General features: G+C 39.8%; 7 protein-coding genes and 2 pseudogenes across 13 annotated transcripts; 1 reads left to right on the forward strand and 8 right to left on the reverse strand.

Moving 5' to 3' along the window:
* Positions 1-157: 157 nt before the first annotated feature.
* LOC104729219 (chromatin remodeling protein SHL) lies at positions 158-2,227 on the reverse strand. Of its 2 annotated transcripts, none has more exons than XR_758235.2 (5): positions 2,016-2,227; positions 1,571-1,916; positions 1,219-1,287; positions 611-723; positions 158-481 (listed from the first exon to the last, which is right to left on the reverse strand). XR_758235.2 is itself a non-coding variant. In XM_010448140.2 (5 exons), the coding sequence occupies exons 1-5, from the start codon at positions 2,086-2,088 to the stop codon at positions 416-418; spliced, it is 687 nt and encodes a 228-aa protein (XP_010446442.1). In that variant the 5' UTR covers positions 2,089-2,227; the 3' UTR covers positions 158-415. The 2 variants fall into 2 exon arrangements, 1 of the variants encoding a protein (XP_010446442.1); XM_010448140.2 differs by having other exon boundaries at positions 611-743.
* A 617-nt stretch (positions 2,228-2,844) lies between these two features.
* LOC104729217 (bifunctional phosphatase IMPL2, chloroplastic) lies at positions 2,845-10,087 on the reverse strand. The gene is made up of 10 exons (XM_010448138.3): positions 9,634-10,087; positions 9,353-9,431; positions 9,090-9,184; positions 8,951-9,000; positions 8,653-8,777; positions 8,493-8,559; positions 8,146-8,235; positions 7,908-8,019; positions 7,699-7,782; positions 2,845-3,326 (listed from the first exon to the last, which is right to left on the reverse strand). Exons 1-9 carry the CDS (start codon positions 10,085-10,087, stop codon positions 7,712-7,714), a joined length of 1,143 nt encoding a protein of 380 aa, XP_010446440.2. The 3' UTR covers positions 2,845-3,326; positions 7,699-7,711.
* On the reverse strand, positions 4,256-7,486 carry LOC104729216 (putative receptor-like protein kinase At4g39110). The gene has a single exon (XM_087478772.1). The coding sequence runs from the start codon at positions 7,243-7,245 to the stop codon at positions 4,591-4,593; it is 2,655 nt and encodes an 884-aa protein (XP_087334898.1). The 5' UTR covers positions 7,246-7,486; the 3' UTR covers positions 4,256-4,590.
* LOC104729215 (uncharacterized) lies at positions 10,043-10,931 on the reverse strand. Its single transcript, XM_010448136.3, has 2 exons — positions 10,576-10,931; positions 10,043-10,406 (listed from the first exon to the last, which is right to left on the reverse strand). Exons 1-2 carry the CDS (start codon positions 10,843-10,845, stop codon positions 10,227-10,229), a joined length of 450 nt encoding a protein of 149 aa, XP_010446438.1. The 5' UTR covers positions 10,846-10,931; the 3' UTR covers positions 10,043-10,226.
* Positions 10,932-11,190: 259 nt separating this feature from the next.
* LOC104729214 (uncharacterized) lies at positions 11,191-14,097 on the reverse strand. 2 transcript variants are annotated; one of them, XM_010448134.3, is made up of 5 exons: positions 13,859-14,097; positions 12,970-13,354; positions 12,700-12,746; positions 11,651-12,599; positions 11,191-11,565 (listed from the first exon to the last, which is right to left on the reverse strand). In XM_010448134.3, the coding sequence occupies exons 2-4, from the start codon at positions 13,256-13,258 to the stop codon at positions 11,655-11,657; spliced, it is 1,281 nt and encodes a 426-aa protein (XP_010446436.2). In that variant the 5' UTR covers positions 13,259-13,354; positions 13,859-14,097; the 3' UTR covers positions 11,191-11,565; positions 11,651-11,654. The 2 variants fall into 2 exon arrangements, with proteins under 2 accessions (XP_010446436.2, XP_010446437.2); XM_010448135.3 differs by having other exon boundaries at positions 13,852-14,030.
* Positions 14,098-14,638: 541 nt separating this feature from the next.
* On the reverse strand, positions 14,639-17,129 carry LOC104729213 (chaperone protein dnaJ 10). Of its 2 annotated transcripts, none has more exons than XM_010448132.2 (10): positions 16,975-17,129; positions 16,643-16,738; positions 16,376-16,435; positions 16,155-16,237; positions 15,881-16,046; positions 15,670-15,799; positions 15,370-15,528; positions 15,118-15,290; positions 14,942-15,022; positions 14,639-14,866 (listed from the first exon to the last, which is right to left on the reverse strand). In XM_010448132.2, exons 2-10 carry the CDS (start codon positions 16,727-16,729, stop codon positions 14,771-14,773), a joined length of 1,035 nt encoding a protein of 344 aa, XP_010446434.1. In that variant the 5' UTR covers positions 16,730-16,738; positions 16,975-17,129; the 3' UTR covers positions 14,639-14,770. The 2 variants fall into 2 exon arrangements, with proteins under 2 accessions (XP_010446434.1, XP_010446435.1); XM_010448133.2 differs by having other exon boundaries at positions 16,906-17,015.
* Positions 17,130-17,270: 141 nt separating this feature from the next.
* Positions 17,271-20,736, forward strand: LOC104729212 (uncharacterized). Of its 2 annotated transcripts, none has more exons than XM_010448130.3 (14): positions 17,271-17,510; positions 17,675-17,783; positions 17,891-18,061; positions 18,153-18,229; positions 18,315-18,503; positions 18,582-18,651; positions 18,732-18,949; positions 19,044-19,284; positions 19,376-19,470; positions 19,578-19,621; positions 19,711-19,924; positions 20,027-20,171; positions 20,266-20,399; positions 20,498-20,736. In XM_010448130.3, exons 2-14 carry the CDS (start codon positions 17,735-17,737, stop codon positions 20,657-20,659), a joined length of 1,809 nt encoding a protein of 602 aa, XP_010446432.2. In that variant the 5' UTR covers positions 17,271-17,510; positions 17,675-17,734; the 3' UTR covers positions 20,660-20,736. The 2 variants fall into 2 exon arrangements, with proteins under 2 accessions (XP_010446432.2, XP_087334899.1); XM_087478773.1 differs by having other exon boundaries at positions 17,294-17,516.
* Positions 20,737-20,745: 9 nt separating this feature from the next.
* On the reverse strand, positions 20,746-24,763 carry LOC104729211 (alanine--tRNA ligase pseudogene; annotated as a pseudogene). 2 transcript variants are annotated; one of them, XR_015574755.1, is made up of 3 exons: positions 24,298-24,763; positions 23,718-23,956; positions 20,746-23,388 (listed from the first exon to the last, which is right to left on the reverse strand). The product of XR_015574755.1 is annotated as an alanine--tRNA ligase pseudogene, transcript variant X1 (transcript). The 2 variants fall into 2 exon arrangements; XR_015574756.1 differs by having other exon boundaries at positions 23,668-23,956; positions 24,298-24,669.
* LOC147930071 (alanine--tRNA ligase pseudogene) lies at positions 23,125-24,448 on the reverse strand (annotated as a pseudogene).
* Positions 24,764-24,989: the final 226 nt, after the last annotated feature.

Consider the following 24,989-nt stretch of genomic DNA (forward strand, 5'->3'; position numbering starts at 1 on the left):
TGTAGTGTTTCAACCGTTCATTTTAATGTTTGGATAATTGGATTTCAGACTACTGCTGCTATATACAATTACTCGGCTTTGGTCTTTGAATTTGCGTTTAAATTTATTGTAGTAATAAAGAATGCACTAGCCACCGGTCAATGAAGAAACAAACAAATAAGCAACCAACCCCCTCTTTGTTTAGTGTTTATAAACATAACCATTTAACCCAAATTTCATCATATGTGACAAACTAAAATGCAGATGAGAAACCCATAGAGAATATACATGTAATTATACAACAGCCAAGCCAACCACCTAAACCCTCATTCTTAACAAAGAAAAACTAGAGAGAGAGAGATAGAAAACAAACCACCTTTGTAGATTACACAATGATACTCAAACTCACCCGAGATATAGCTTTTACAGGTTTACGTTAACCTGGTCGCTTTGTGTGTTTGTTCTTCGGCTTCGTTACCTCCAGGTTGCGCTTTCCATTCACCTGTTTGTTAGGACCAAACATATCAAAAGCTTTTTTTATTATAGTAACGAGACATATATACTTTGGCTTCAGCAGCATTATATCAGTCCAAGTGCTTATTGCTGTTGGCAGGGAAGCTTCAATAAATACCTTAGCATCTCTGTGTTTAGAAGTTGAATTAGAGTTCTGCAAATCCTGCTCTTGTGGGGAACACTCTTCACAGTAGAAGTGATCGAGCTTTTTAGCTTCCTCTATTGTTGTTCCTATACAAGAAGGATGAAACCTGAGCCAATGTTAGTTTGCTACAACATCAAAGGAAACACACAGAAGACATTCCCAACAAAATCCTCTTTACAAAACCAGTAAAACCTTATAACAGTTCCAAGATCAAAAGATGAATATCTGTTTCAGTGACTCTATTAATTTAACATCATGTCTCATACAACAAGCTAACATGAGTGAAAGACCCAAGCCACAGACCAAGAAGCTGTCTAAAAACCCAAAAACCCAAATCTTAACAGTGACTCTATCAGTAAATTACATTAGGATCCTCACCACAGTTATTACAAGCGTTTCATAAGACTATATACATGAGCAAGGAAGAGCATCACATAAGTAAAAAAGCATGCATTCATCTTAAGCAAACTCAATAGCATATCCACTAGGAGTCATTGAATACACTTAAACCATATGAGCAGTTCCAGGTCGTGTGAGTCAAGAAGACTAAAAAAAAGAGTTCCAAGCAAGTGAACACTTACCACTCAGAACACTCCTCGCATTGAACCATCAAGTCATCAGGGTTGTACGGCATCTCACACTTGCAGAACCTGCCAACAACAAAATCAATTTAGATTGCAAAAGACAACATCTGTGATTCAACTGACTACTTCTCCTTGCAGAAACAACTTCGTGAAACCCTTAGACATACACCAAACAAGATTACAAAATATTTAAGTTATAGAAGAACACTCAATGCATATACACTAAAGTCGCATCTAATATAACTTCCAAAAAAGCTTAGATGCAATCAAACACTTGAATAATCTATAACAGTTCAAATGAATATGGTAACAGAAAGAGAAAGAGAGAGAGAGTATGAGAGACACATACACGGCGACTCGGTCGGGATTAAAGGCGCCGGAAGCGGAATTGTACTCAAAACGACAGAAGAAGTCGTCGTTTCCGACGGAGTCGAGTTTGGTGTAGCTACTGAAAGTGTGGACCTTACACTTGCCTTCGATGGTATCGGCGCTTTGAAAATCCAAGTGGTCGGAGAGGAAAACCTCCTTAGCTCCATGGAACTGTCTCCTCCCTCCGATGGATTCCTCAGGTCGGTAATACCACCTCACTCGAACTTTAGCGTTCGATCCACGCGCGTCCGTCTCGATCGCCTCTACCCTCGCTACGTACGACGCCTTCCCCGCCTCCGACGACCGCATCAACACCGCATCTCCCTCTTTTTTCAACCACACAAACCAAAACCGAAACGATTCGCTTTTGAATATCATATCGCCAAAAGAAAAAAAGGAAGAGAAAGGAAAGAAATCAAACGTACCTTGAATGGTCTTGTTGATGTGTTTGAGTTTATAGGACTTGAGTTGCTTCCTTGGAGCTTTTTGCTTGGGCATCTGAAGACGAAGGTGTGTGATGAAGATGAAGATGAAGCGAAGGGCTTTGTTTTTGTTTGGGGTTTGTGAGTCGCTGCGATTAGTTTTTTTGTTTTCTCATCTCTCACAGTTCACAACAATACAGGTCAGGAAAAATAATCACATGTCTCGCGGAGTACGGTAAGAACAAGTCATATGGAGCGTACGATTGGGTTAAGAATGGCAGGATCGTGAATATAGAGGAGAGCCGGGGAGAATATTGGTAAGGAGGATATCAGATAGTCAATTGACCACGTCAGCTTTTTAAAAGAAGCGCGTGTGAAGTATGCGCCCGCTCCCGCTCCCTCTTTGTCGTGAATCACGTAGATTTTAGCCACGTAAGCAATTACTCATTATGATTTTGTCCTCACTTTGTTTTTTCGGATGTACCAGCCGTATGTTGCATGTTTTTTTTAGATTAACAAGGAATGTTAAGGATTATTTTTTAAAAAAGAATTTAGATTGATTTCCTATAATGTTTAGATTCTATTCTAATTTCTTCTTGATTGCTTGCCTTAATATTCTAAATTCAATTCTATGTTGCATGTTTTTTTAGATTAACAAGGAATGTTAAGGATTAATTTTTTTTAAAATAATTTAGATTGTTTTCCTTCTATTGAAAAATACTATATTCTTTTAGATTCTATTTTAATTTCTTCTTGATTGCTTGCCTTAATATTCTAAATTCAATTCTATGTTTTATTCATTTATCTATTCGTATGATAACATCCAAAAGGATTTTTCCAACAAATCTACATTAAATTTGCGCAAGAAAAAAAAGAAGACCACAAAAACATTAAAAAAAGAAAATTACAAAGAATATAAAAATCAGATGTGAATGGCTACCCCACACACTGAAGTTTGTGTTTTGAGTACTGGGTTTGGAATAAAGAGCCAAAGTGGGCTTTGTGATAAACTGAGAAAGTGTTTCCTTCGTTTCCTTTTTTACCTAAGCACCAACACAAGGTGAGGAACAATGGTTGCTACTAGAGACTCTACGACAAGGGTAGTTCGAGAAATTCACATTGCTGCTCACAGCAGCAGAAAATGAAGATGAAGATGATTGCCTGTTCTTCTTCTTCCTCTTCTTGTAAACATCATCATCTTCATCCTCATCATCAAAACTTTGGGTTGGTTTCTTGAGATCTTCAAGGCATTTTACATCTGAGATACACACGAATGATCTTGCTTTCCCTGAATAGTACCTTGATAATCCTCTCCTATTTTTTTCACAAAATTCCAATATTAGATCAGTAATCCAGATATTCATTATTCAATAAGAGCCATAATCAGGTGGTTACTTTTTCGGAAGGTTGTTTCTTAGCTCTCCCATGTCAAAAGCCAACCCACTTATGTTTTCCATAGTGACAGAGATAACAAAAACAAAAAACAAACAAAAACTTGGGTCTCTTTTGGCTTTTGTGGGAAAGATTTAAGCTATTCATCTATCTATATATATACACAAGAAGAAAAAATGGAAAGAGAAAAGGAGAAGTCATTTGCTTAATTGAAGGGAATGGTTTCTATTTCTGGGTTAATGTTTTATTTTACTTTCATGGTTCTCTTATTCTTTGACGAATCTGTGACTGACCCTAACCTTTTCTCACCTATACTTCCTCTCCTACAAACACTTGTGAAGAGTTTCAAATCCAAACATTTACGATTATACATAATATTGCAAGGTTTCTCTACCAGGATAAGATGAAAAGCTTAATGTCTATCCATGATTATACCAGGATAAGATGAAATGGTTTCTATGATTATCATTAACAAACAGAGGTCGTCGACCAGACATTAACTAATTCCATTCAATAAGAATCAAAGCTTGAATAACACACATATAACATAGGAGTTCCTTTTCTTAGTATAGCTTGTTAAGGTTGAAATGTGACAGCTTAACTAGAGTTTACACTAGACAACATAATACGAGAATCGGGTACCCATTTTCATTTTTATAAGTACTTTGGAGGACAAACACATTGTTCCCCAGTTTATGTTTAAACACCAACTTTGAGAGGAGTATCATTTGCCAAAAAAGTTACCTAAATTTGTTCTCATCCTTGGTCTGAAACAGATGTACAGACCGTAAAACCAACAACTTCTTAGACTATAAAAAGAGCAATTCTTTAGGAAGATTCACAAACGCTTATTTTTCAATGTGAAGTTTGTATCTGTAGCCTAATATTAACAACTAAAATAAAGGAGGAGGATAAGTAAAGTAAATGCATCAGAGCATTTAGTAGTACACATACATACATATATACATATCCACCCACAGATTACACTTCATACAAAAATATATAAATTTAATAAAATACACACCAAAATATAGAAAATATCACACATCTCCCGGACCACCAAAAAAGAAAACATATATATCACCTTAAAAACTCAAATTTTTCTATTTCAATTACTGTTTATAAGGACAAATTCGTTTTGGTGCATTCTTTTTGCTTTTTAAAATAATTCTCTGTTAGTTTGTTTTCATCTTCCGTTAAGGTTAGCAAACTGAGTAAACATTGCAGTTCCAGAATGTTCATCCACGGCCTGAACCTCGACTGGGCCATTGTTCTCGTCCACTTTAGAAGGAACCGGAACCGGAACAGTAGCTGCTGCATCGGTGGTGGCTGAGGGAGTGATCGGAGATGGAGTAGACACCGGCACCGAGCCAGGTGTCACTGCATTAGGCTTAGCGTTCTCAGTCTCTTCGGCTTTGCCCTGAGTGAATGCCTCTTGAAGCTGAAGAGCATATTCCAAGTTCCATAGAACATCCCCCATTGTTGGCCTATCAACACCATAATCTTCCAAACACTTCTCTGCTGCTTCAGAAAACTTCTTCATCGATTCAGGATTAATCGTTCCAGCCAAATGAGGATCAATGATCTTTTCGAGAAGTCCTTTCCGTTTCCATTGCATAGCCCATTCAGCTAAGTTAACCTGTTCTCTTGGTAGCTGAGGATTGATGGCTGGTCTTGCGCACAGTGCTTCTAGAAGAACGACACCAAAGGAATAAACATCGGATTTGTCAGTAAGCTGCTGTCTTCTAAAGTATTCGGGGTCCAAGTATCCAAAACTTCCTTTCACGGCCGTACTGACATGGTTTTGCCCAAAAGCTACATCTTTAGAAAGACCAAAATCAGCGACCTTAGCAACTAAAGCGTCGTCGAGGAGAATGTTGGTGGATTTGACATCACGGTGGATAATCCCCTGAGCTGTTCCTGTGTGTAAGTAGTGAAGCCCACGTGCAGATCCAATACAGATCTCAAGTCGTTGTTTCCAGGTTAGAGGAGCAAGATTCTTTCCGTACAAGTGGTCCCTGAATGGACCATTGGACATGAACTCATAGACTAAGATCATCTCTGAGTTCTCGTCACAGTACCCAATCAAGGAGACCAAGTGTCTGTGTCTGAGCTTAGAAAGCATCTGGATCTCTGTCTCAAACTCAGTGATTCCTTGTTCAGACTGTGGGTTACCTCGTTTGACAGCGACTTTGGTTCCATCGTCGAGGGTTCCAATGTAGACATTACCGAATCCTCCAACACCGATAATCTGAGAAGCTTCAAAATTCTTTGTGGCTTCTTGAAGTTCTGAAAGGGAAAATAAGCGGCCAAGGCCAAGAGTTGAGTTGTAGAAGTTGGATTTTTGAGAACCACCTTTGCTTGTCATGAAAGTGCTATCACCGGCATGTATTGGTAGCAACCAAGAAGAGAAACTGTTTCTCTTCTGCCAATCTTGTGGCCTCTTCTTCCACCTGTAAACCATGGCTCCCAGACCAATGAAAGCTCCAAACATCATCACAAACCCCGCGGTTGCAACCATACCATGCTTCCCCATGCCAGTGGTTCTACCATCAACTCCAAACTCTCCATCAAGGCTGTTTACGGAATTGCTCATCTTCAGAACCTCAACACCGTTCAAGATCGCATTTTTGGAACCTGTATCTTCTCCCATGGGACCAATCTGTACTTGAAGCTCAGGGCTCATAAGTGTTGCGTTCACAACGATATCTTTGTAGTAAGGAGCTGCTAGATCCCCAGTGACAGTTGACAAATCAAGCCCGGAAATGGCAGTTTTCCCGTTAATGTACACATTAAAGTACAGGTCATTGAGAGACTTACTAACGATGTCACAGAAATGAAGCCGAATAAGGTAGTTAAACGATGGGTTAGAGGGGAAATTCCAGGAGACGTTGAAATTAGGGTCTATGGTGTGAGAATTAGCCATTTCCGCAGCTGTTGCATAAACCGACTGTGGAGCAATCAAAGGTGTGACTTCGGGTGGGTACTTGATTGCCGAAGAGGTTGTTTGAACGTCCTTTGCTAAGTTCTCATCTTTCAAGAATTCCTTATCCGGTATCCAGGTTCTTCCTAATGTGTCATTCTGAGGCATGATCAAGGGACCACCAACATTGACTCTGTAAACAGACTGGTAAGCGTAGTCAGACAGACCAGAGAAACCATTGACAGGGAAAAGGGCGGTGCCGGAGTCAGAGATAAGTTCGTCTGGAGCAGACACGACTTCGATAGCATTGATGAACGCTGCAGAACCTTTCATAGGTCTGAACCTGAGGGAGAATTGAGCATCTGTAATGTTGACGAGATACTCCTTCTGAACAACAGCTTGACTATCCTTGTTGTTGTTTGTTATTTTGAAATTATGAAGCAACACATATTTCTCCGTTAGAACCGAAAAGGTTGCTTGTTGGAGATCAAACTTGTCATTAGGGAAGGCCAATAAATGGAGGCGAACCCAATGCCAACCAGGTCGAGTCAAATGGAATTTGTAGGTGGCTTCCTCACGGAAGATCCTTGCAGTTAGGTAGATAGGAGAAGCGATTTTGTCTGAAGGTGGGGCCGAGACCTGAATATCGTCCTTAGCTTCTATGAATTGGACCGTCTCCTGGTCACTCTTAAAGACTCTTCCATCAGGGTTTTTGGATGACGATTTGCTTCCACAATCAATGAGAATATCATCTGCCGGTTTAAAACCAGCAGCAGGTCCCACAGCAGCGGCAGCTACCGCGGATGCAGCAGGGCCTGAGAGGAAGAGGAGAATAGCCAGAAGGAGAGCCATGGAAGGCTTTGGAGAAAAATCAAGGATGAGAATCGTGCATATGTTTGGTTTCTTTCTTATCTCCATCCCTCCTGGGTGGGAAGGAAAGAGAGAAGAGAGAAGGATGGGGACGAACAAAGATAAGAAAGAATGAGGGAGTTTGTTGGGTAGCTTGTGGTTGAAGAAAAGAGGGAGAAAAAAAGGTCATGAAAGAGAGGAAACGTGAGTTGTTATATGTGTGGCCAGTTTTGGAGTATGGTGTAATTTGGTGGAGGATATAGCATTGATGATATTCAATGGTCTATTTTTAGCAAATTACTAATTCTGTTATCTTGACAACTTTAACAAGAAGCCAAAAATAAAATAACTCTGGTTCCCTATTTCAAGAAAGAACAAAAACTTAAACTGAAGCTCTACCAGGGTCCTAACCTCACTATCAGTTTTTTTAATCTAACAAGCAAACACGACACGAACAAAGATCAAAATTATCGTTTTATAGCAAGAAAGTTATGAAGAAACAATACGTAGGTGAGAACATACCAGCGAAGGCTTTTCACTGCCACTCAAGTGACTCCAAAGCTTGCTGATGAATGTCTGAATCTCCTGCTGCAACTACATTAAAGCCTATGACACATGAAAAGGTAGATAAAATGTTTAATAATTCGACATTCAGGGGTAGAGTGATATTTGTTTTGATGACTTTGTGATTGAGAGCAAGAAACAAAGGTTTTTCGATATATTGAACATACTTGTCGCAACTGCACTGGATGAAGCTTCCCACAAAAATGGTTTACCGTTCCAATCGGTTATGGTACCTCCAGCGCCTTCTATTACAGGAACCAGAGCAAGGAAATCATATGGCTGACGAAGCATAACATTGACTTCAATTAGTAAGATGTGATCGGACAGTACCAGTTGAAGATTGGTACATTAAGCATTCACTTTTGACAAGAAATTATAGTGGTGTTATTCTAAAAGAGAAGTTACCTTTAGACCCGATTCAATAACAAGATCGACAAATCCAGAAGCCAGGAGAGCGTAAGCATAACAATCACAGCCGTATAATGGCATCTTCACCTGTAACAATAGAATTTAAAGAAATGATTTACTAATGACAATCACTGAACAGAAAAGGGATACAGAAGAGCCCATACGAAAATCAACTGGGTAAGAAGCTCAAATGAGACACTGACTATTGCAATATGTGTTATTCTTCAATTTCTCATAAGGAAGTTTCATCTAAGTTTTGTTTGCCTGTAATATGCTCCAGCGGAGAACAATCCCAATTTAACTAAATTCCATGTCAAGAATTTAATAGACAATTAGATACGAACCTTGTCTCTAACTCGAGCATATGCCTTTTCTGCCTCTCCACTGAATAGATGTGGGCTAGTGGTGTATCTGCGCAGTTTAAATATGACTTCTTTCAGGCTACTTCCTTGAAAAGATGACTACAGAAGTATGGCTATTATGGCTCGATGGAGGCAAACTTACAAATATGCTTGTGATAATTTTGGGCAAGAACGCGTTGAGATATCCTCCCCATTTAATTTAGTTCTTCTTCCACTCAGTCCTATCCATCTCTCTTTTAGAATAGGCTGATCAATTATACCTAGAATCTGAAAGGGAAAACAAGGTCAGTTAGTAAAGCCCATATGCAATTCTTCAGAATCAGAGAAGTTGCTAAACAGTTCAGCATGCGTAAACTACTCTACAATTAACACAAAACAGGTTACATGCTATGCAACAAACAAGGGAAGCTTGCAAAAAAATGACAGAGTCGGTGTCTTACCGGTTTACCTTTGTAGAGCAAAGCTATCAACGTACCAAACACGGGTTTCCCTGAGACGAAGCAATTGATAGCACAGTCAAATCCTCAAAACCCTTGATAAGACAATGGAAATGACAAAATATTAGAATAACGAGCGCACCTGTGATAAAGCTCTTTGTTCCATCGATTGGGTCCAAGACCCAAACATAGTCTGCAGATTCCTGTTCGCATCTCCAACCCTTCTCTTCACCAAATCTACAGTTTCAGATTTGACAATGTGAATAAATATGAACACATGGGACTGCTAGATGCTGTGTACAAACTAGAATTACACTGTGATCTAGCAAAGCATAGTTCAAGCATGACCATCTCTTAATATCATAGAAAAAGAGGAACAAGAACCAATTTTCAAGGGAAACTCACATAGCATGAGAAGGAAGATTCTGGAATATAATGGATACCATTGCCTCTTCAGCCATTTGATCAGCGATTGTAACAGGACCTAGAGATGATCCAAATAAAGGTAGTTCAGTGATATTATAAAAGCATGACATTGGGTCATCAACCTACCAAACCAATGCTAGTTGCTTAGTAATTTCAATTTCACTCTCAGTTAGAGTTACCCTAAAACTTGGGTGCTCAGTCACCACATATAAGCCTACAATATCACCAGACTCCATTGTATACTATGAATCGAAACTTACTCATATCATCTTTCTCGACAATGTCGAATTTCTTCCGGAAATACTTTCTGATAACCTCGCCGGAAGCGTCAGCTAGTGCATTACCCACAGCGGCGAATCGATCTAGCTCGATTTCGCTCAGTTCCGAAGGGATGTTTTCGATTAGGTCAGGTCGTTTCGTGTTCGAAGCCATTGTAAGGGAGATCCGGCCACGAGAGACGGTAGCAGCGCTTGTGGAAGAAGAAGATAGAAAGGAGAATCGGCTGCTTCTAGGCGAGGAAGGGAGACGAAGTGAGGAAGTTGTTGTTGTAGACCGCAACACCGGAGACGGTGGCGGAATCAGATCGAAGGATTTACACAACGAGTGTGACTGAGCTAACATTTTGGTTGACGGAACAGCAAGCGAGTCCACCAACCAACGACGGAAAGGTTTTTGAATAGAGAGAGAGAGATGATGATTATTATGCAATCTCATCCGTTGGATCGGATATACATCTCCCAAACCGGTCCGGTTCGATATTGTTACAAAATATACTCAACAACATCATTTTTTTACACAATTGCAAACAACCTTTCCCCAATACAAGTAATTATGACCATCGTATGGAAAACTATCACATGTCATTACGGTGGCCGCCTGTAAGTTTCTCCTTAATCTTCTTAAAGAAACTCTTCTTCTCATGCGGCTCGTGAACCGTTCCTGATCCGGTCGCATGCGCAGCTGATGGCTTCGATTTAGTTTCATCTGCTATATTAATTTTCCTCCCTACTCCTTCATCACCATCCTCCTCCGTCTACATATTTATATGCATCGGGATTATCAGTAGGTACGTACCATATCCATATGAATCATGATGATAATAATTAATAAACCATACATACGCACATATCTACTTATATGTACAAATTTACCTAGCTAGCTTGTATATAGTATCATGGTGAGATAGTAAACAGTAAACTTACATAGGTTGTGCCGAACCAGCGGAGATCATGGTGTTGAAGAGGGTCGTGGGACACGGAGATAGGTTGTGCGTGGTGAGGCGTATTGGTGGTGGTGACTGGGGCCGTGATTGGGTGTGGACCCGTGTAGCTGCTCTCCTTGAGGTGAGGGACGGTGGTTGCAACACCTGTCAGGTGCATAGCGTTACCAAACTCGTCCATCAGCTGAGCTGTCTTCCCGTGTTCGTCCGTCAGATAGATCGGGTTTCCTCGTTCGTCTTTCAGATCAGCCATTGTGAAGATTATTTCTCAAGTCTCAACCTAACGTTGCTAGTGAGTACATTTTGCGGTTGCGTGTCTGTACTATACATTAATCATTCATGTGCATGGTCATGACACGTGGCGCAATTCCGGATCCAGATGCGTAGGGTATTGCCACTAAGCACATATGATATGTAACGAACCTACTGATAATCGTATTCGTCCAAATAATCCCAACAGACATAGCTACATACATATCTCCGTTGGTATTTGAAAACGATTTATGATGTATCTGACCCTTAAACTCGCGAGTTCCAATATTTGCAATGACATTGTTCGTAGAGAAATGATATGTCTATATATGTTACAATCACCATCAATATGAAGGAGAATTGAATTAACATTTACATAAAAGAGTTTAGCTGAGATCAAGCTGGTAGATATAATACAAACTACACCAAATCGGTTGCATTCAGAGTCCGATTCTGATCTGTGCAAATCCAGGATAGTTAAAAAGACTAATGATCCAATGTTGTACTTATCCCCAACCTTGTAATCTAAACTTGTAACTTTACATGTGTGAAAATTTGGTAATCATTATAAAAAAAACATGGATAAGACAAATTTTGTTGAGCTTTACGAGGAAAATGTGTAACAACAAATATCCTGCTTTTAATTGAATGGTACCGTGGTGTCCTTGTGTGTCGACTTCTATGCTTCAGACAGTAGTCAAAGTACAGAGCACGGCAAAATCTGAAACAACAGGCTTACTTGTGATTCACTGATTTGACTTTTCAACTCTATAGATCTATAGCAAGAAAAGGAGAGAGAGGCTTACAAGTTCATATTTTGCTGGATTTGGTCCAGAAGAAGCCTTTCTTTTTGATAGGAGGATCCTCTTTGTGGGATTTATAGTTACTTCTGGACCCAAAAGAGAAGTGTCGAGCCAAAAAAGGCTTTGCAGAATAGCTTTTAGCACTCGAACTCGAGACCAGTTTAGGACTCTTGCTTGCTGCTGCTGCTGTCCTGTGGCTGTGATCAAACATTACTAAATCATCGCAATCAAAGTCACTGTCCAAAACTCGGTTTCTGAGTCTTTTGTTGTGTCTAGCTTTCAAATCCATCTCTACTTTCAAAGCTTTCTCTGACAGCTTTGCCGTTTTCTTCTCACCCATTGTGCAGATTGGGCATGAAGGGTCGAACTTATCGATTTCTAGTGTCATCTGCTCTAAACACTCCCCATGGTAGACATGCCCACAAGCTAGAATTGCAGACACAGAGAGCTCGTTGGTCATATAGATCTTTTGGCCGCTCCACAAGGATTTCTCCGACAAGGGTCTAGAGCAAGCACCGCAGGTTTGCTGATGCTTGGACATTCGATTGCCATGATGGTCTATCTTGTCACGTTGAAGCCCAAAGCAATCATTATCATAAGACAAAGGCTCGTCGCTGCGAGAAGATGACATCATTTCAGAAAAGGCTTGCAATGACCAGCCTTCAGATGGTCCGGACTGAGAAGAATCATATCTCAAAGGAGTTCCCTGCCTCTCTTCAGTTGCTGAGCTTCCATTCAGTGAGGTCGGACCATAGATTTGACCATCTGAGACTTGCTTTGATAGACGAGGGCGCTGTGCCAGTTTAAGTGTCGATGAACTTGCAGGCTGCAAGTAGCTTTGGGATGAAAGTGGTGACGTAGGGAAAGATGATGGTTGTGAAGCCAGTGAAAGAGACAATTGTGCAGGAGATAGATATGATGGGGCTGCAGACTCTGTTGAAACATTTTCTTTCTGTACGAAACATAGAAATGCGAAAGCGAGGTAAGGCATCAACAAAGGTAGAATTTCAAAGAAATGAGAGGACTCAGCTGCTGATGAAACACGCCTTTACCTGTTCGAAGACTGTATCCATGGAAGAATATCTTGGAAAAGACAAATCTGCCAAAATAGATTATGATCAAGAACAGAGACAGAAGCAAGCCACAAAGCAAACAGACAAATTCTATCAATAAACATAGCAAGCCTTTTTGCTCATCATGACTCGAGGGACACCAAGTAACATGTGCTTCCCTCAAGTTTACAAGTTCCAGTAAAAAAGCTAAGCCAGTGAGGAATACGATTATAATGTAACCATAACCAACAACAACCTGAAAATATTTACCTGAAGCAGGAGATTTCTGCAATGACTGTGTCCGACGAAAACTGTCCAAAGGAGACCCTTCAGATGAAACAAGAGCAGATCCAAATTTGATCTCAGAACCATCGTTGCGACTAATCCCATCAGATAACCAACTGAGAGAGGTTTCTTCACCAGCTACACGTCCTCTATTATCCCACCGAAAACTCCAGTTCGGAGAATGCCTGACATTGGCCCTCTGCAAATTGTCACCAGCTAATGAATTAGGCAACACCATTTTGTCTCGAGCAGCAACACAACATGCGTTCCCCATAACTCGCAACTATTAAGCACTATGGCAAAGACCAGTGCTTATAATTATTTCGGCGAATGAAACCTCTCAGTAGAACAACAGCACAACAATCCCTTTCTAGCAAATAAAAAGCAACACAAAACCAAATCAATCAGCACAATCAGAAAATCAAAATCATCAGGAGAGTCTAAAATTCCCAACAAAAGTCGAGGTTACAAGCAAAATTAGTAGAGCCCCATGTTTAAGATCTCTGGGAGTTAACTAGTCATGGATCAAATAACAAAGTAACAGTTCGAATTAACAAAGGAATCATATCGATATATATCTCTACTTGTCACCAGTTTCTAGATCACTGGAACTGCCATGACTAATCTTCTTCACTACCAAAATCCGAAATTAAGAAATCAAAATAAGGAAACCAAAGAAGTAGTGATTGAAGTAAAAATTAGCATCAAACAGATCCGAGATTAAGGCCGAATAATCTACAAACCATGTTGAGATGACTCAAAATTATAAACAGAAACCCTAAAATCAATACCCGAAAAATAAAATTCCAAAAAAAAAGGATAACAAAACAATCAAATCAGAATATATGCTAAAAGAGAGTCACGAACATCGAACCTGCTCCCACAAGTCCCGAAACGCCGCCGGAGAAGAGGAAGACGACAGTTTCACGGAGAGAGAAAGAGAAGCTGTTAGAGTGAGAAAGGAAACGAGCACTGCGAGCGAGAGAGTCTCTTTTGCTTTGCTTTCTTCCTTCTCTCGTTGGAGAGAGAGAAAGAGGGAAAGAGACGAATACAAGTCTTTTCCGACGGTTTACTTAACGCCGTCAGGATCCGGTAGGTGTGTACTGTTATTACAATTGAAACCGTACCAAATACCCAAATTAAATTCAAATCGAGGTGAACCATTACTATAGTTTATTTTGATTATTCTATATATTTTCATCAATTGTGTAAAGGTGAAGTAGATGTAATAGCTTCTCAAATTCATAAGATCATGTAAGTAGTATTATTGGAAACATAGATTACTACCGTTTTGCCAAGATCGAACCAAGATAAGCCGGTTTAGTTGTGACGCCGTTAGAGTTAGCGGAATTTATAATGGCTTACGGTGAGTTATGCCACGTCACGTTACAAGACAAAACGGAGGGAGAACGAATAATTAACCGGCAACTTTCCCTAGTGACGTCGTTAGATGGGACCGTTTTATAAACTAAAAACATTTAGATTACAGTTTTAAATATTTACAATATAATACAAGGACCAGTTAATAAAATACCCCTGAGGTCCCTGTCTATCTATCTTACATGGATGGGATACGCGACCTGGAGTTTTGTGAAGCCAACACGGAAGAGAAGATGTATAACGAAGAAAGGGAATATAAAGACGAAACCATCACTTCCCCCATACTAATATTATTTTATTTAGAATGGAAAAAAAAAAAGATATTACGTAGGAAAATTACATTCGATAATACTCAAAAGCGATCGTTCTGTTTTGTTTTGAACCAATGAAATTCGAGTTTCTTGATTTAAGACGCCGGCTTCGAGGAATCTCCGGCCTGTAGTTTCACGGCGGCTTCTTCATGACTCAAACTGTTTTCTCTAGAGTACGGTTTCTTAGAACCCTGTCAGAAATATGTTACGTTAGAGAGAACCAACCAACAGTTTTTGTTTTTTTTTTTGGTTATATAATGACTGACCTGGAAAATGTTTCCCAGCTTCCTCAACCCTCTAGCTCTAGCTCGAAGTACATCCTTTGAAACAGTTGGATCTTTAAGCACCTGGGAACAAAACAAAAAGAGAACAATATTTCAACTATTACAATGTAATGATCAATGTAATAATATAGGATCATCATTGTAGACTCAAATCTTACTGCTTGGCAGACACGAGATAAGGTTGATTCGATGTCAACAACATTGATTTGCCAAAGGGATTGAAGCATTGCATCTTTTTTAGCTTCAATGGCTTTCTGAATATTCTCTTCTTTGTTCACTCCCTGATTCAGCCTGCTCACTTCATCCTGCAGCTGAAGTAATGAGACCGCACCTACGGAAAATGAAGATTTTTTTGGTCAATCCTCTTTTCGGAAATCCAAAGCAGCCCTCACACACATTCATGCTCTTACCAGAAGCAGCCATCACTTGAGATTTTACTTGGTGGCCTTTGTCACGAACCCACTCGGCTAAAAACGGTACTTTCATGTAACGTTTGTCCTTTCCAAGTTCTTTAGCAGCTTTTCTAGTGTATATGTAACCAACGGTGTGAAGCATTGCCTCACCAAAACCTGTAAGTAACAGAAAAAGAACAAACTAAGTTCAGTTTATTTGTTCTCTAATTGCCAAAGCTTGTGCCTTTCATTTACGTAAGGAGTGGAAAAAAGCCAAACTTAATTGATACGGTAAAACTGACAAAGGACTATAGTTACCAGCTGTAGAAAGCCGTTTTGCCTCTGCAGTGGCCCAGTTCACAAATTCATCGGTTTGTCCTTCCACGAATGGTTCGAGTTTGATTTTCAGTGTAGCGACGAGCTTGTCTTCCCTGCCCTTTTGCATCGCCTGCATTAAGGAAACATCATACAGAAATATAAACAATAAAGGGCTAATAAAACAGTTAAACAGAGAGGGAAAACAACATACTTTGATCTTTTCCTGAAGCATATGTTTCCTAATCTCAGGCTCATATGATTCTAATTCAGCATCGATTGAGGCTATTGAAGCAAGTGCAAGTTGGCCAACGTAATCCTCAAAGAGCTCGCTACCGAAGAGCATACCAAACACAGCTGCAGGATCAACCATTGCATCCCTGCAAGCAAATGGAAGTGAATTCAGCAATTAAGCATTTAAACCGAATCCTATAGAGGTTAATTCTAGAATTGTAAGGAATGTCCAAAATCTTTTAATTCAAACTTACTGTTGAACACCTTCTTTTCCATATTTGTCATAAGCTGTTCGCTTCTCTGGATCGCTAAGAACTTGGTAAGCTTCACCTAGTGACTGAGAGAGTATATAATTCAATCACACACACACATTTGTTAAACCCCTAGTGAATGAAGGTCGTCGAGCAAACTAATAGAAACCTAGAAAGAGAGATGATTCTATATTATTGCTCTAAAGGTGAAGGCAAAAAAACACCTGAAAGTTTTTAGCAGCTTGAGGATCACCAGGGTTCTTATCTGGATGAACTTGCCTTGCCTGCAAAACATAATAAGATCAAAATCATAGAAATTGATCTCCATAATGAAACTTAAAAAAGCTTCCAAATTTCTTAGATAATCCACTGTCTGATTCTTAACATCATAATCAACTCTACCAACTTATGCTTGAACTCTATGTGAGAAGCTAATATCTAACTGGAAACAAAAACTCATATAGAGATGGAAGAAACACAAAGAGACTTACTTTAACATAATAAGCTTTTTTAATCTCAGCACCTGAAGCGTCAATCTTGACGCCTAATATGTCGTAGTACTCACTCTCCTTCACCATAGCTCAACTCTACAACAACCAATTGATGTTAAACGCAAAAAAATTGTTAAGATCCCTCTCAAGCTAAAAAAAAAAACCATAATTTCAGGAAGCTTGCGTAAATGCGAAAACAAACGAAATCAAATTAATTACAGATCTTAGAAAAATCAGAAGGAATTACAAATTGGAAAACACACCAACTAAAAGATTAAGATTCCAGAATCTGGACGCTACTAAAACAGACGATGAAAGGGAAAGGAACTTACAACTGTCCGCGAAGCACATAAACGAAGAAGAGATTTGATCTACTTACACAGATATTTGGTGAGTTGTTCTTTAATCAGTGGAGAGAGAAAAATTACTAATTTAAGGAACTATGTTTAGGGACATCAAAAAGTGGGTTAAAAACCCATCGGCCCATGTTAAATATAGAGCCCGCTGACCTGTTTTTACATCAAAAACAATATGGGCCTCTCATGAGATAGGCCCACTAAAAACCTTTATTTTAATTTTTCTCCTGAGGCCCTATAATATATATATACACAAGTATTTAAGAGACGGTGCTGTGAGAGAGCATCGAACCCTAGTGCGAAGTCAAAACCAAACACTTACGGACGTTATAATTGACCACTAGCCTGCACGATCTTCTTTAATTATTTTGTAATATTGTTTTCCTTTATCTATGCGATAAGAGGCGCAGACCTTTCCCGGCCAATCTCTATCTTTTCCGAGTAGCTAAACCCTAGGCGACGGCAACGAACAATGGTCTAGCCTCCGACGGATTCGTTTCATGGTTTATTGGGTAATTGTAATCTCCAGTTCTCAGCCAAAAAGTTTCAGTTTTTATTCTTGTGTTAGAGTATTTGCTTTGATTTGCCGACTAAACGAATAGCCGTTGAAAAAGTTTCAGTTTTTATTCTTGAGATCTGTCATTGATCTTGAGTTTTTTTGTTTTTGTATTGTCAGAGAGTGGTGACACATTGGCGAGAGGGAGAGTATCTGTGAAACATTAAAAAAACACAAGTGATGGATTTAGATTTTGATGATCATCCCTCACATCATGCTGCTCCAGCAGGTAATTTGGGTTTTTTTCTTAATCCCACTTTGATTAGTTTCATGAGTTTTTTTTTGTTTGGAATTGACTAATGTGGCTGAAACATTTGTGAATTTTGGATTTACTAGTTAGGGCTGGTACAAGGTTCAAACCAAAAGGTAGACCTCAACCTAAGAAGAAACAAGTCTCTCTTTCAACATCCCATACAACACTGCCTACCAATGTTGCCAAGGAAACACTCTCAACACAAAGCCAAGAAGATTCTGTTTCTCTAAATGAATCATCGGCTATTCCCAACGGTTTTGTTTCTTCCCTCAACCAGCTTGTTTATTCTATCTTGTTCCCAAAAGTTGTCAGTGTTTTAATATGTGGAGTTTTGTTTATTTACAGAGGCTTTACCTTCTGAGTCTAATGTTCCAGAGAGTGGAACCATCAACCAGTCTACCATTGAAACATTATCAGAAGAGGTAATGTGCTATTATGTCTACCTTTTGGATTGTTTTTTAGTGTATGCTATAGGTTCTTATAAAAAAAAGTTATTGCTTCTTATAGAATGTGAATGTAGTCTCAAGAGAGGTTCATTGGTCTACGGGAGCATCTGTTCTTCGTGCTTGTAATCACGTGGATATAGGGGGGAAAAGAAGTGATGATAGCATAGAGGCTGCTGCGTCTGCATTCCCTGATGATCCCAGAACACAAGATTCTACAATATTTCGAGATTTTGTGACTCCTGAAACTGGGGTATTGTGAATATTCTCTTGTGTTTACTTCTTTTACTGCAAATTTAGAACTGATGGATAAGTCTTGATATTGTTACAGGAAGATGAGGGTCATTTGGATATGGAAACTCTTGATATTATACAGGAGGAAGGCACCACCAGTTCATATGGTAATTTTAGACTCTGAATATTCACATTTGATATGCTTTAGTTCTGTTAAATGTATAATTATAATGTTGTACCTGTGTAGTGCAACATACGGGGAAACTCCAACCAAAACCTAGAGTGCTCGACACTGTGGTTGAAGAAGAACCTGAGCCTCATTACTCCGTTGATGGTACCGGTTATTTTTCAATGGGTACTAACGAGTCTGAAGTAATGGACAATGTGGAATCAAGAAACGACTTCAGTACTTATGGACATCTTCAAGAAGAAGAACCTAATATTCCTGAAGCCCCCAGAGAAACGGTAAGATTGCAAATTGAGTTTGCTTTTCCAACCGCACCTGTTTTAAGTTTAGCAATTATTTCAAATGTGGTTCTGCTTGTAATTTTTTTATCAGGTTCCTGAGACGGAGGCGCAAAATGCTTCTGGCAGATCGGATAACTATATAGGTACAGGAGAAGAAGAAAGTTGTTTGGGGAATAATAATACATTAGAACAAGAACAGTCTGTAAGAGGAAAAAAAAAGGGAAAATCAAAGAGAGCTGCTGGTCGAAAGCGGAAAAACACGAGTGAAGAAGCACCAAGCGAAAAAACAGAGAAGAAATTCAAACATTCGAGTCTTCGACAAAAGAGAACACGTAACTCTAACTAACTGACTGATATTACTATCTAGCTTATGGTTAGCTATTGTCTGCATATCGATTGATTCATGTTTATCTCCTGTCGCAGTGGAGAAGGAATTGCTTGAAACCCCGGATGATGAAATCAGATCTCTTCCTATTAGAGATATGCTACGTCTTGTTGAATATAAAGAATGGCTGGAGGTAAGAACACTGTTCATTTGAGCTCCTCTGCAGATTCTATTGAATTTTAGCATATCCTTGTAGCTCGGATCCTTACTCTTATTGTCTATATCTTGTTAATATTGCAGAAAAAAGAAGCAAAGGGAGCTGTTGTGCCACCGATCCAAGAAAGGTATTAAATGGGAAGCGCTAGTCGATTAAGTTAGACTGCTTTTAGATTATTATTTTTCACCGTCTTATGGGTGTGTGTGTTACGTGCAGTGATATGAACGCATCAGGGAACGCATCGGGGAACGCATCAGGGAGTCAGTATTATTCTCAAGGATTTGATGCAGAAGATGAATTTGGTATGGAGGATAGCGAAAATCAAGAAGCTTATGTAGTGAAACCAGACTCACCTGTTAACTATCAAACGTACATGTACAAGACTGCAAGAACTCGATGGTCAAAGCAAGATACAGAACTCTTCTATGAGGTAAAGTTGAGAGAGGCCCTGAAACTCTAGTAGACAAAAAAAAAATCACTTTGAACGGAGATAATATATTGTTTGCTCATTGTTTTCTTTCTGTTTTTGCAGGGAATTCGAGAGTTTGGGAGCAATCTATCGATGATACAACATCTGTTTCCTAATAGAACGCGTGAACAGATGAAGCTCAAATTCAAACTGGAAGAACGTCGATATCCATTGAAGCTTAATGAGGCATTGGCAACTCGCCCAAAACGTGAGAGAACAACTCTCTCTTTCTCTCCTATAATAATATAGTTTCCTTGGGATGATGAGCCGTAGAAATCTGAAAGTTTTGTTCTGTTTTGCAGAACTTATTCATTTCCCTAACGTGATTAAGAAGCTTCAAGAGGAAGCCGCAGCTGCAAAAGCAGCCGAAGAAGGAGAAGAAGGAGGAGAAGAAGTTGGCGCAGAGACAGAAGAGACAAATGATGTTCCCCAGAATGTATATAAATCCCAAAGCTTTATTATAGTTGGCGCCTAAATCTGTTAACTTTGTTGAATTGAAATGTTAAAACGCTGTCGTATTTTTTGTATGTGTAGGAGGAGCCGGAGAAGCCTGAGGAGACGGAGCGGGCAAGTGATGCAGTAGATGGAGTGAAGGAATCGGACGGTGGGGATGGCTTGAGATCGGACGGTGGAGATGAATGTGACAACGATGAGGGAGATGATGATTTTTGGAATTCTTATAAGAGTGACATGTAAAACTATAGTGCTTATATAAACAAATGTAGTCATTTTGTCGTGATTAATCTTTCGATTGAAATAAAAATCTTTGCTTACTAGGAGTATTAATTAAAATTTACTAAATTAGCCACGTTTTCAGTCTCACAAGTTAATACATCAATAGGTCACTTTGACTGAAACATCAAGAGATTCTTGAACATGTTTACAATGAAATCAACTAAGTAGAGGTTACCCTGCCCATACAGATCTCCGACCAAATCAGTTGAGTTTCATTGATGCAAATGATGCAGCCATATCCAAAGCCGCCTGCAACTGGGAAGCATCCGTTCCCTGTCCTGATGCAAGACCACCTTTCCCTTTCCCGCATCCACCTTTTAGAGGACCCAACGCAGTTGTCAACCATTCTGTGACGTCTAGCTGCTTGAACTGATCTGATTTGTCTGGGACTCCTGCACACACAACCGCCTTGTTTGTGCTTTCATCTGTGCTGAACACCATTATCGACATTCCCTTCTTTTTCATTACTTTAGAAACCGCCTCTCGCACAGCTGCTGCATCAAGACCCACATCCAGCTGGATTATGCAGAAAGTCTTCCCATCCAATGCTGCAGACTCCGCCGCCTCTGTTGCTACTTGGACAGATTTCTTCAGGTTTTGTTCCGCTATTCTCTTCTGAGCTTTTTTTACTTCCTTCTGAAGCGAAGCAATCTTAGCCTTGATATCTGCCTTCTTAGCTGCTGGGATAATTGCTTTGTCTACTTGGCTTTTCAAAGCAGAAACTTTCTCTGCCAATGCACTTCCCTCTGCCACGGACGCATCCTCTACTTCTTTGTCAAGTAAGGACGCCGCATTCAATGCTTTCAAGGCACATTCAGTAGTTACAGCAGTTATTCTACGAGTACCTTTAGCAATTCCCTCCTCCGATAGAATTACAAATGCTTTGGCTTCGCGGGTGTTTGTTATGTGGGTTCCTCCACAAAATTCAGAAGAAAGCAATGACCACTCATTGTTTTCAGGATCAGCCAAGAGATCCTCAACTTGTCTCCCAATTGACACCACTCTGACAGGATCAGGGTAGACTTCTCCAAACACTGCTCTTAGACCTTTGATGCGCTTGGCTTCAGAAAGCACTGCTTCCTTGGAGAATACATCCAATTCATCCTTGATCTGTTTATTCACTATCAATTCGATCTTTCTCAGATCTTCAGGAGCAACCGGCTCGCCGTGGGAAAAATCAAATCGCAGTTTTTCAGGAAGAACTATTGATCCCTTCTGATCAATATGATCCCCCAGCACTTCCTTCAGGGCATAATTCAACATATGTGTACAAGTATGATTAGGAGCGATGAGTTTACGTCTCTCATAGTCAACCTTGCAAATCACTTTATCCCCCACAGATACCTCTCCAGTTGCTGCTTCAGAAAGATACCCAATATGAATAACAAAGCCCCCAAATATTTTGACACTGCATACATTGAATGTACCAAATGAGCCTTGTATAAGTCCCGTGTCAAAAATCTGACCACCCTGCTCAGGATAGAAACTTGTAGACTCCAATACTAGTCCCACGTTATCACAAGCAGCTGAACGTTTCAGGAAAGAGGAGCCAGTGTAGATTGCCTTTAGTTCACTCTCGTGATCCTGGAACCAAATGTACTTAAAAGAATCATCTGTTGCTGACACACCAGTCTTGTGCAATGTTGATGTAGCGTCAGCATCCATAACAATGGTGCCACCAGCTTGCTTATTCTGGGCACTTCTTGATCTTTCCTTGGCCTCATCCACGGCTTTGTTGAAAGCATCAACATCAACCAGCAACCCTCTTTCTTCAGCCATGAACTGAGTCAACTCTATCGGGAAACCATATGTAGCCGATAACACAAAAGCATCCTCTCCACTCAGTAGTGTATTTCCCTGAACCGCCTGCCCAAGTACTTTCCGAAATTTCTCAGTTTCCTTGGCCAAGGTTTTGGAAAAGCTTGCTTCCTCTTCTTTTATTATCTCTGTGATCTTTTTCTCATGTTCCTTCAACTCTGTAAAGAAATCGCCCATGACCCGAATAACAGAACTTACAAGCCCGTTGAAAAACCCTTCTTCAGCTTTTAGGATCTCCTTTCCACAGCGAACTGCTCGACGGAGAATACGCCGCAGAACATACTCACGGCCGTCATTACCAGGACGAGAGCCATCGGCAATAGCAAATGATAGGGTCCTAATATGATCAGCAACCACTCTATATGCCATGTCAACTCTGTCGACATCTTCCAGACCAACTTTTCCAGAATATGGCCTAGCTCCAGTGGCCTTTTGAATGTCATCAAAGATAGGCATGAACACATCTGTATCATAGTTGCTCATTTTGTTCTGAAGAACAGAAGTCAACCTCTCGAAGCCCATTCCGGTATCAACATGCTTAGCAGGCAGAGGTTTTAACGAGCCATCACTCTCTCTGTTGAACTGAATAAAGACAAGATTCCATATTTCTAAACATGTTGGATCGTCATTGTTAACCAAGGATGCAGCATCACGGTTACCGACACGATCATAATGTATTTCAGTACAAGGTCCACAGGTGGACCTGTGTCACCCATTTCCCAGAAATTATCTTTGCAACCAAAGGGTAGTACACGTCCAGGTGGAAGAAACTTCAACCATATATCTCTAGCCTCATTATCGGGTTGAAGGCCAGCTTTCTCATCACCGCCAAAATAGGTAGCGTAAATTCGATCAGTCGGTAGCCCATAGACCTGAGGCATGAAAACAGGGAGGTCTGTGTCATCATCTCTTAGTGAAATATACAAACCAACAGAGAGAGAATATAACTAAACAAAAATTATGAAATACTGTGGCAGGATATCTCAATGAGATGTACAGACTAATGAAAACAGAAGAATCACTTTACAAAACTGTGACATACTGTCGATGGGAGAGAGATAATAGTTCACTAAATATCATGCACATTTTCTTAAATCAAGTAAGCAAAAGACAAATGTCCCTTTTCTAAATGTGTAGGAAGAAAAATATACTCTTTGATCCATAAGGTATTGCAAAATAAGATGGCAGCGGTTCTAATTACGTTAGTTAAGAGCTCCCAAGCCCATCCGATAGCTTCGTTCTTGAAATAATCTCCAAACGACCAGTTACCAAGCATTTCAAAGAAGGTGTGATGGTAAGTATCTTTGCCGACATCGTCCAAATCGTTATGCTTTCCACCAGCACGAATACACTTTTGAGTGTTACATGCCCGAGTTAGCTTGCTGAGCTCCGTATTTGGATCGGCGGTTCCCAAAAATATAGGCTTATACTGGTTCATTCCTTGAAAAACAGAGAAGTTTCAAAGTCATTCGTTTATCTAGCAGTGACCAGAGATATCAAGAGAAATTTAATATACATAGCTAAGAATCCCTAACTACAAAGTCTTATTAATTTCGACCAAAACTTTAAAAATTGAAGAATGAATAAGTCCCAAAGCTTCAGATACAAAAGAGAAAACAGAACAAAGCATTCCAGTGAACTCATCAACTAAATACCAATTCGAGATAAAACCAACTCAATAGAATCTGAATTCCGTAGATCAACTAAAGACTAATTCCCAGTTTCCATCGGCAATAACAGATAAAACAAATCAAGTATTTGGCAATCCAAGTTTTTCGTACCAGCGTTAGCGAACAAAAGAGTAGGATCATTATGAGGAACAACGGGGCTCGATGGCCAGAACTTGTGGCCTTTCCCTTTAAAGAATTCGAAAAAAGTTTCCCTGACTCTCCTTGCTGGCCACTGAATCTCCGATTGTTCGGAACCCGGCATGACTGCGACGGAGGACGACGTCGAAGAAGAGTAAGAGGGAGAAAAACGCAAGTGAGAGAGAAAAGGGCGGCGGAGATGGGAAGAGTAAAAAACCCTAGACGACGGAGGAGGCTTGGTTTAATTATTTACTGCTCCGTTTTACTAGTATCAAGGAATAATTTTTGGGAAAAAAAAAATAAAAAAGAGAATAAAAAAATAAAATCCGACAACAAATGGCCAATGACTGTTGTTGACTCATCGTTTACTGCTCCGTTTTGTCGGCGAAATTCTCATTGATCTTTTTTGTCTTTTTTTTTTTTTAAATATCAGCCAACCTATGGTGATCGTAGATCCGTTAATATGTTTCATCCACGATCATTAATGACCGTTAGATCTTCGTCGGCTGATGACAAAAAAGCGATTCTCTTGTACTAACTTACTTTTCTTTTTTTTCACTTATATAACTTGTATTAATTGATAGAAACGTCCAAATCTCATGCGTATTTATTATTTTCAGGCCATTTATTATAGATTTTATTACAGAAGTAAACCTCGATTTTTT

Source organism: Camelina sativa, chromosome 12 (assembly GCF_030686135.1).
Source record: "Camelina sativa cultivar CO46 ecotype springtype chromosome 12, ASM3068613v1".
NCBI classification, from domain to species: domain Eukaryota; kingdom Viridiplantae; phylum Streptophyta; class Magnoliopsida; order Brassicales; family Brassicaceae; genus Camelina; species Camelina sativa.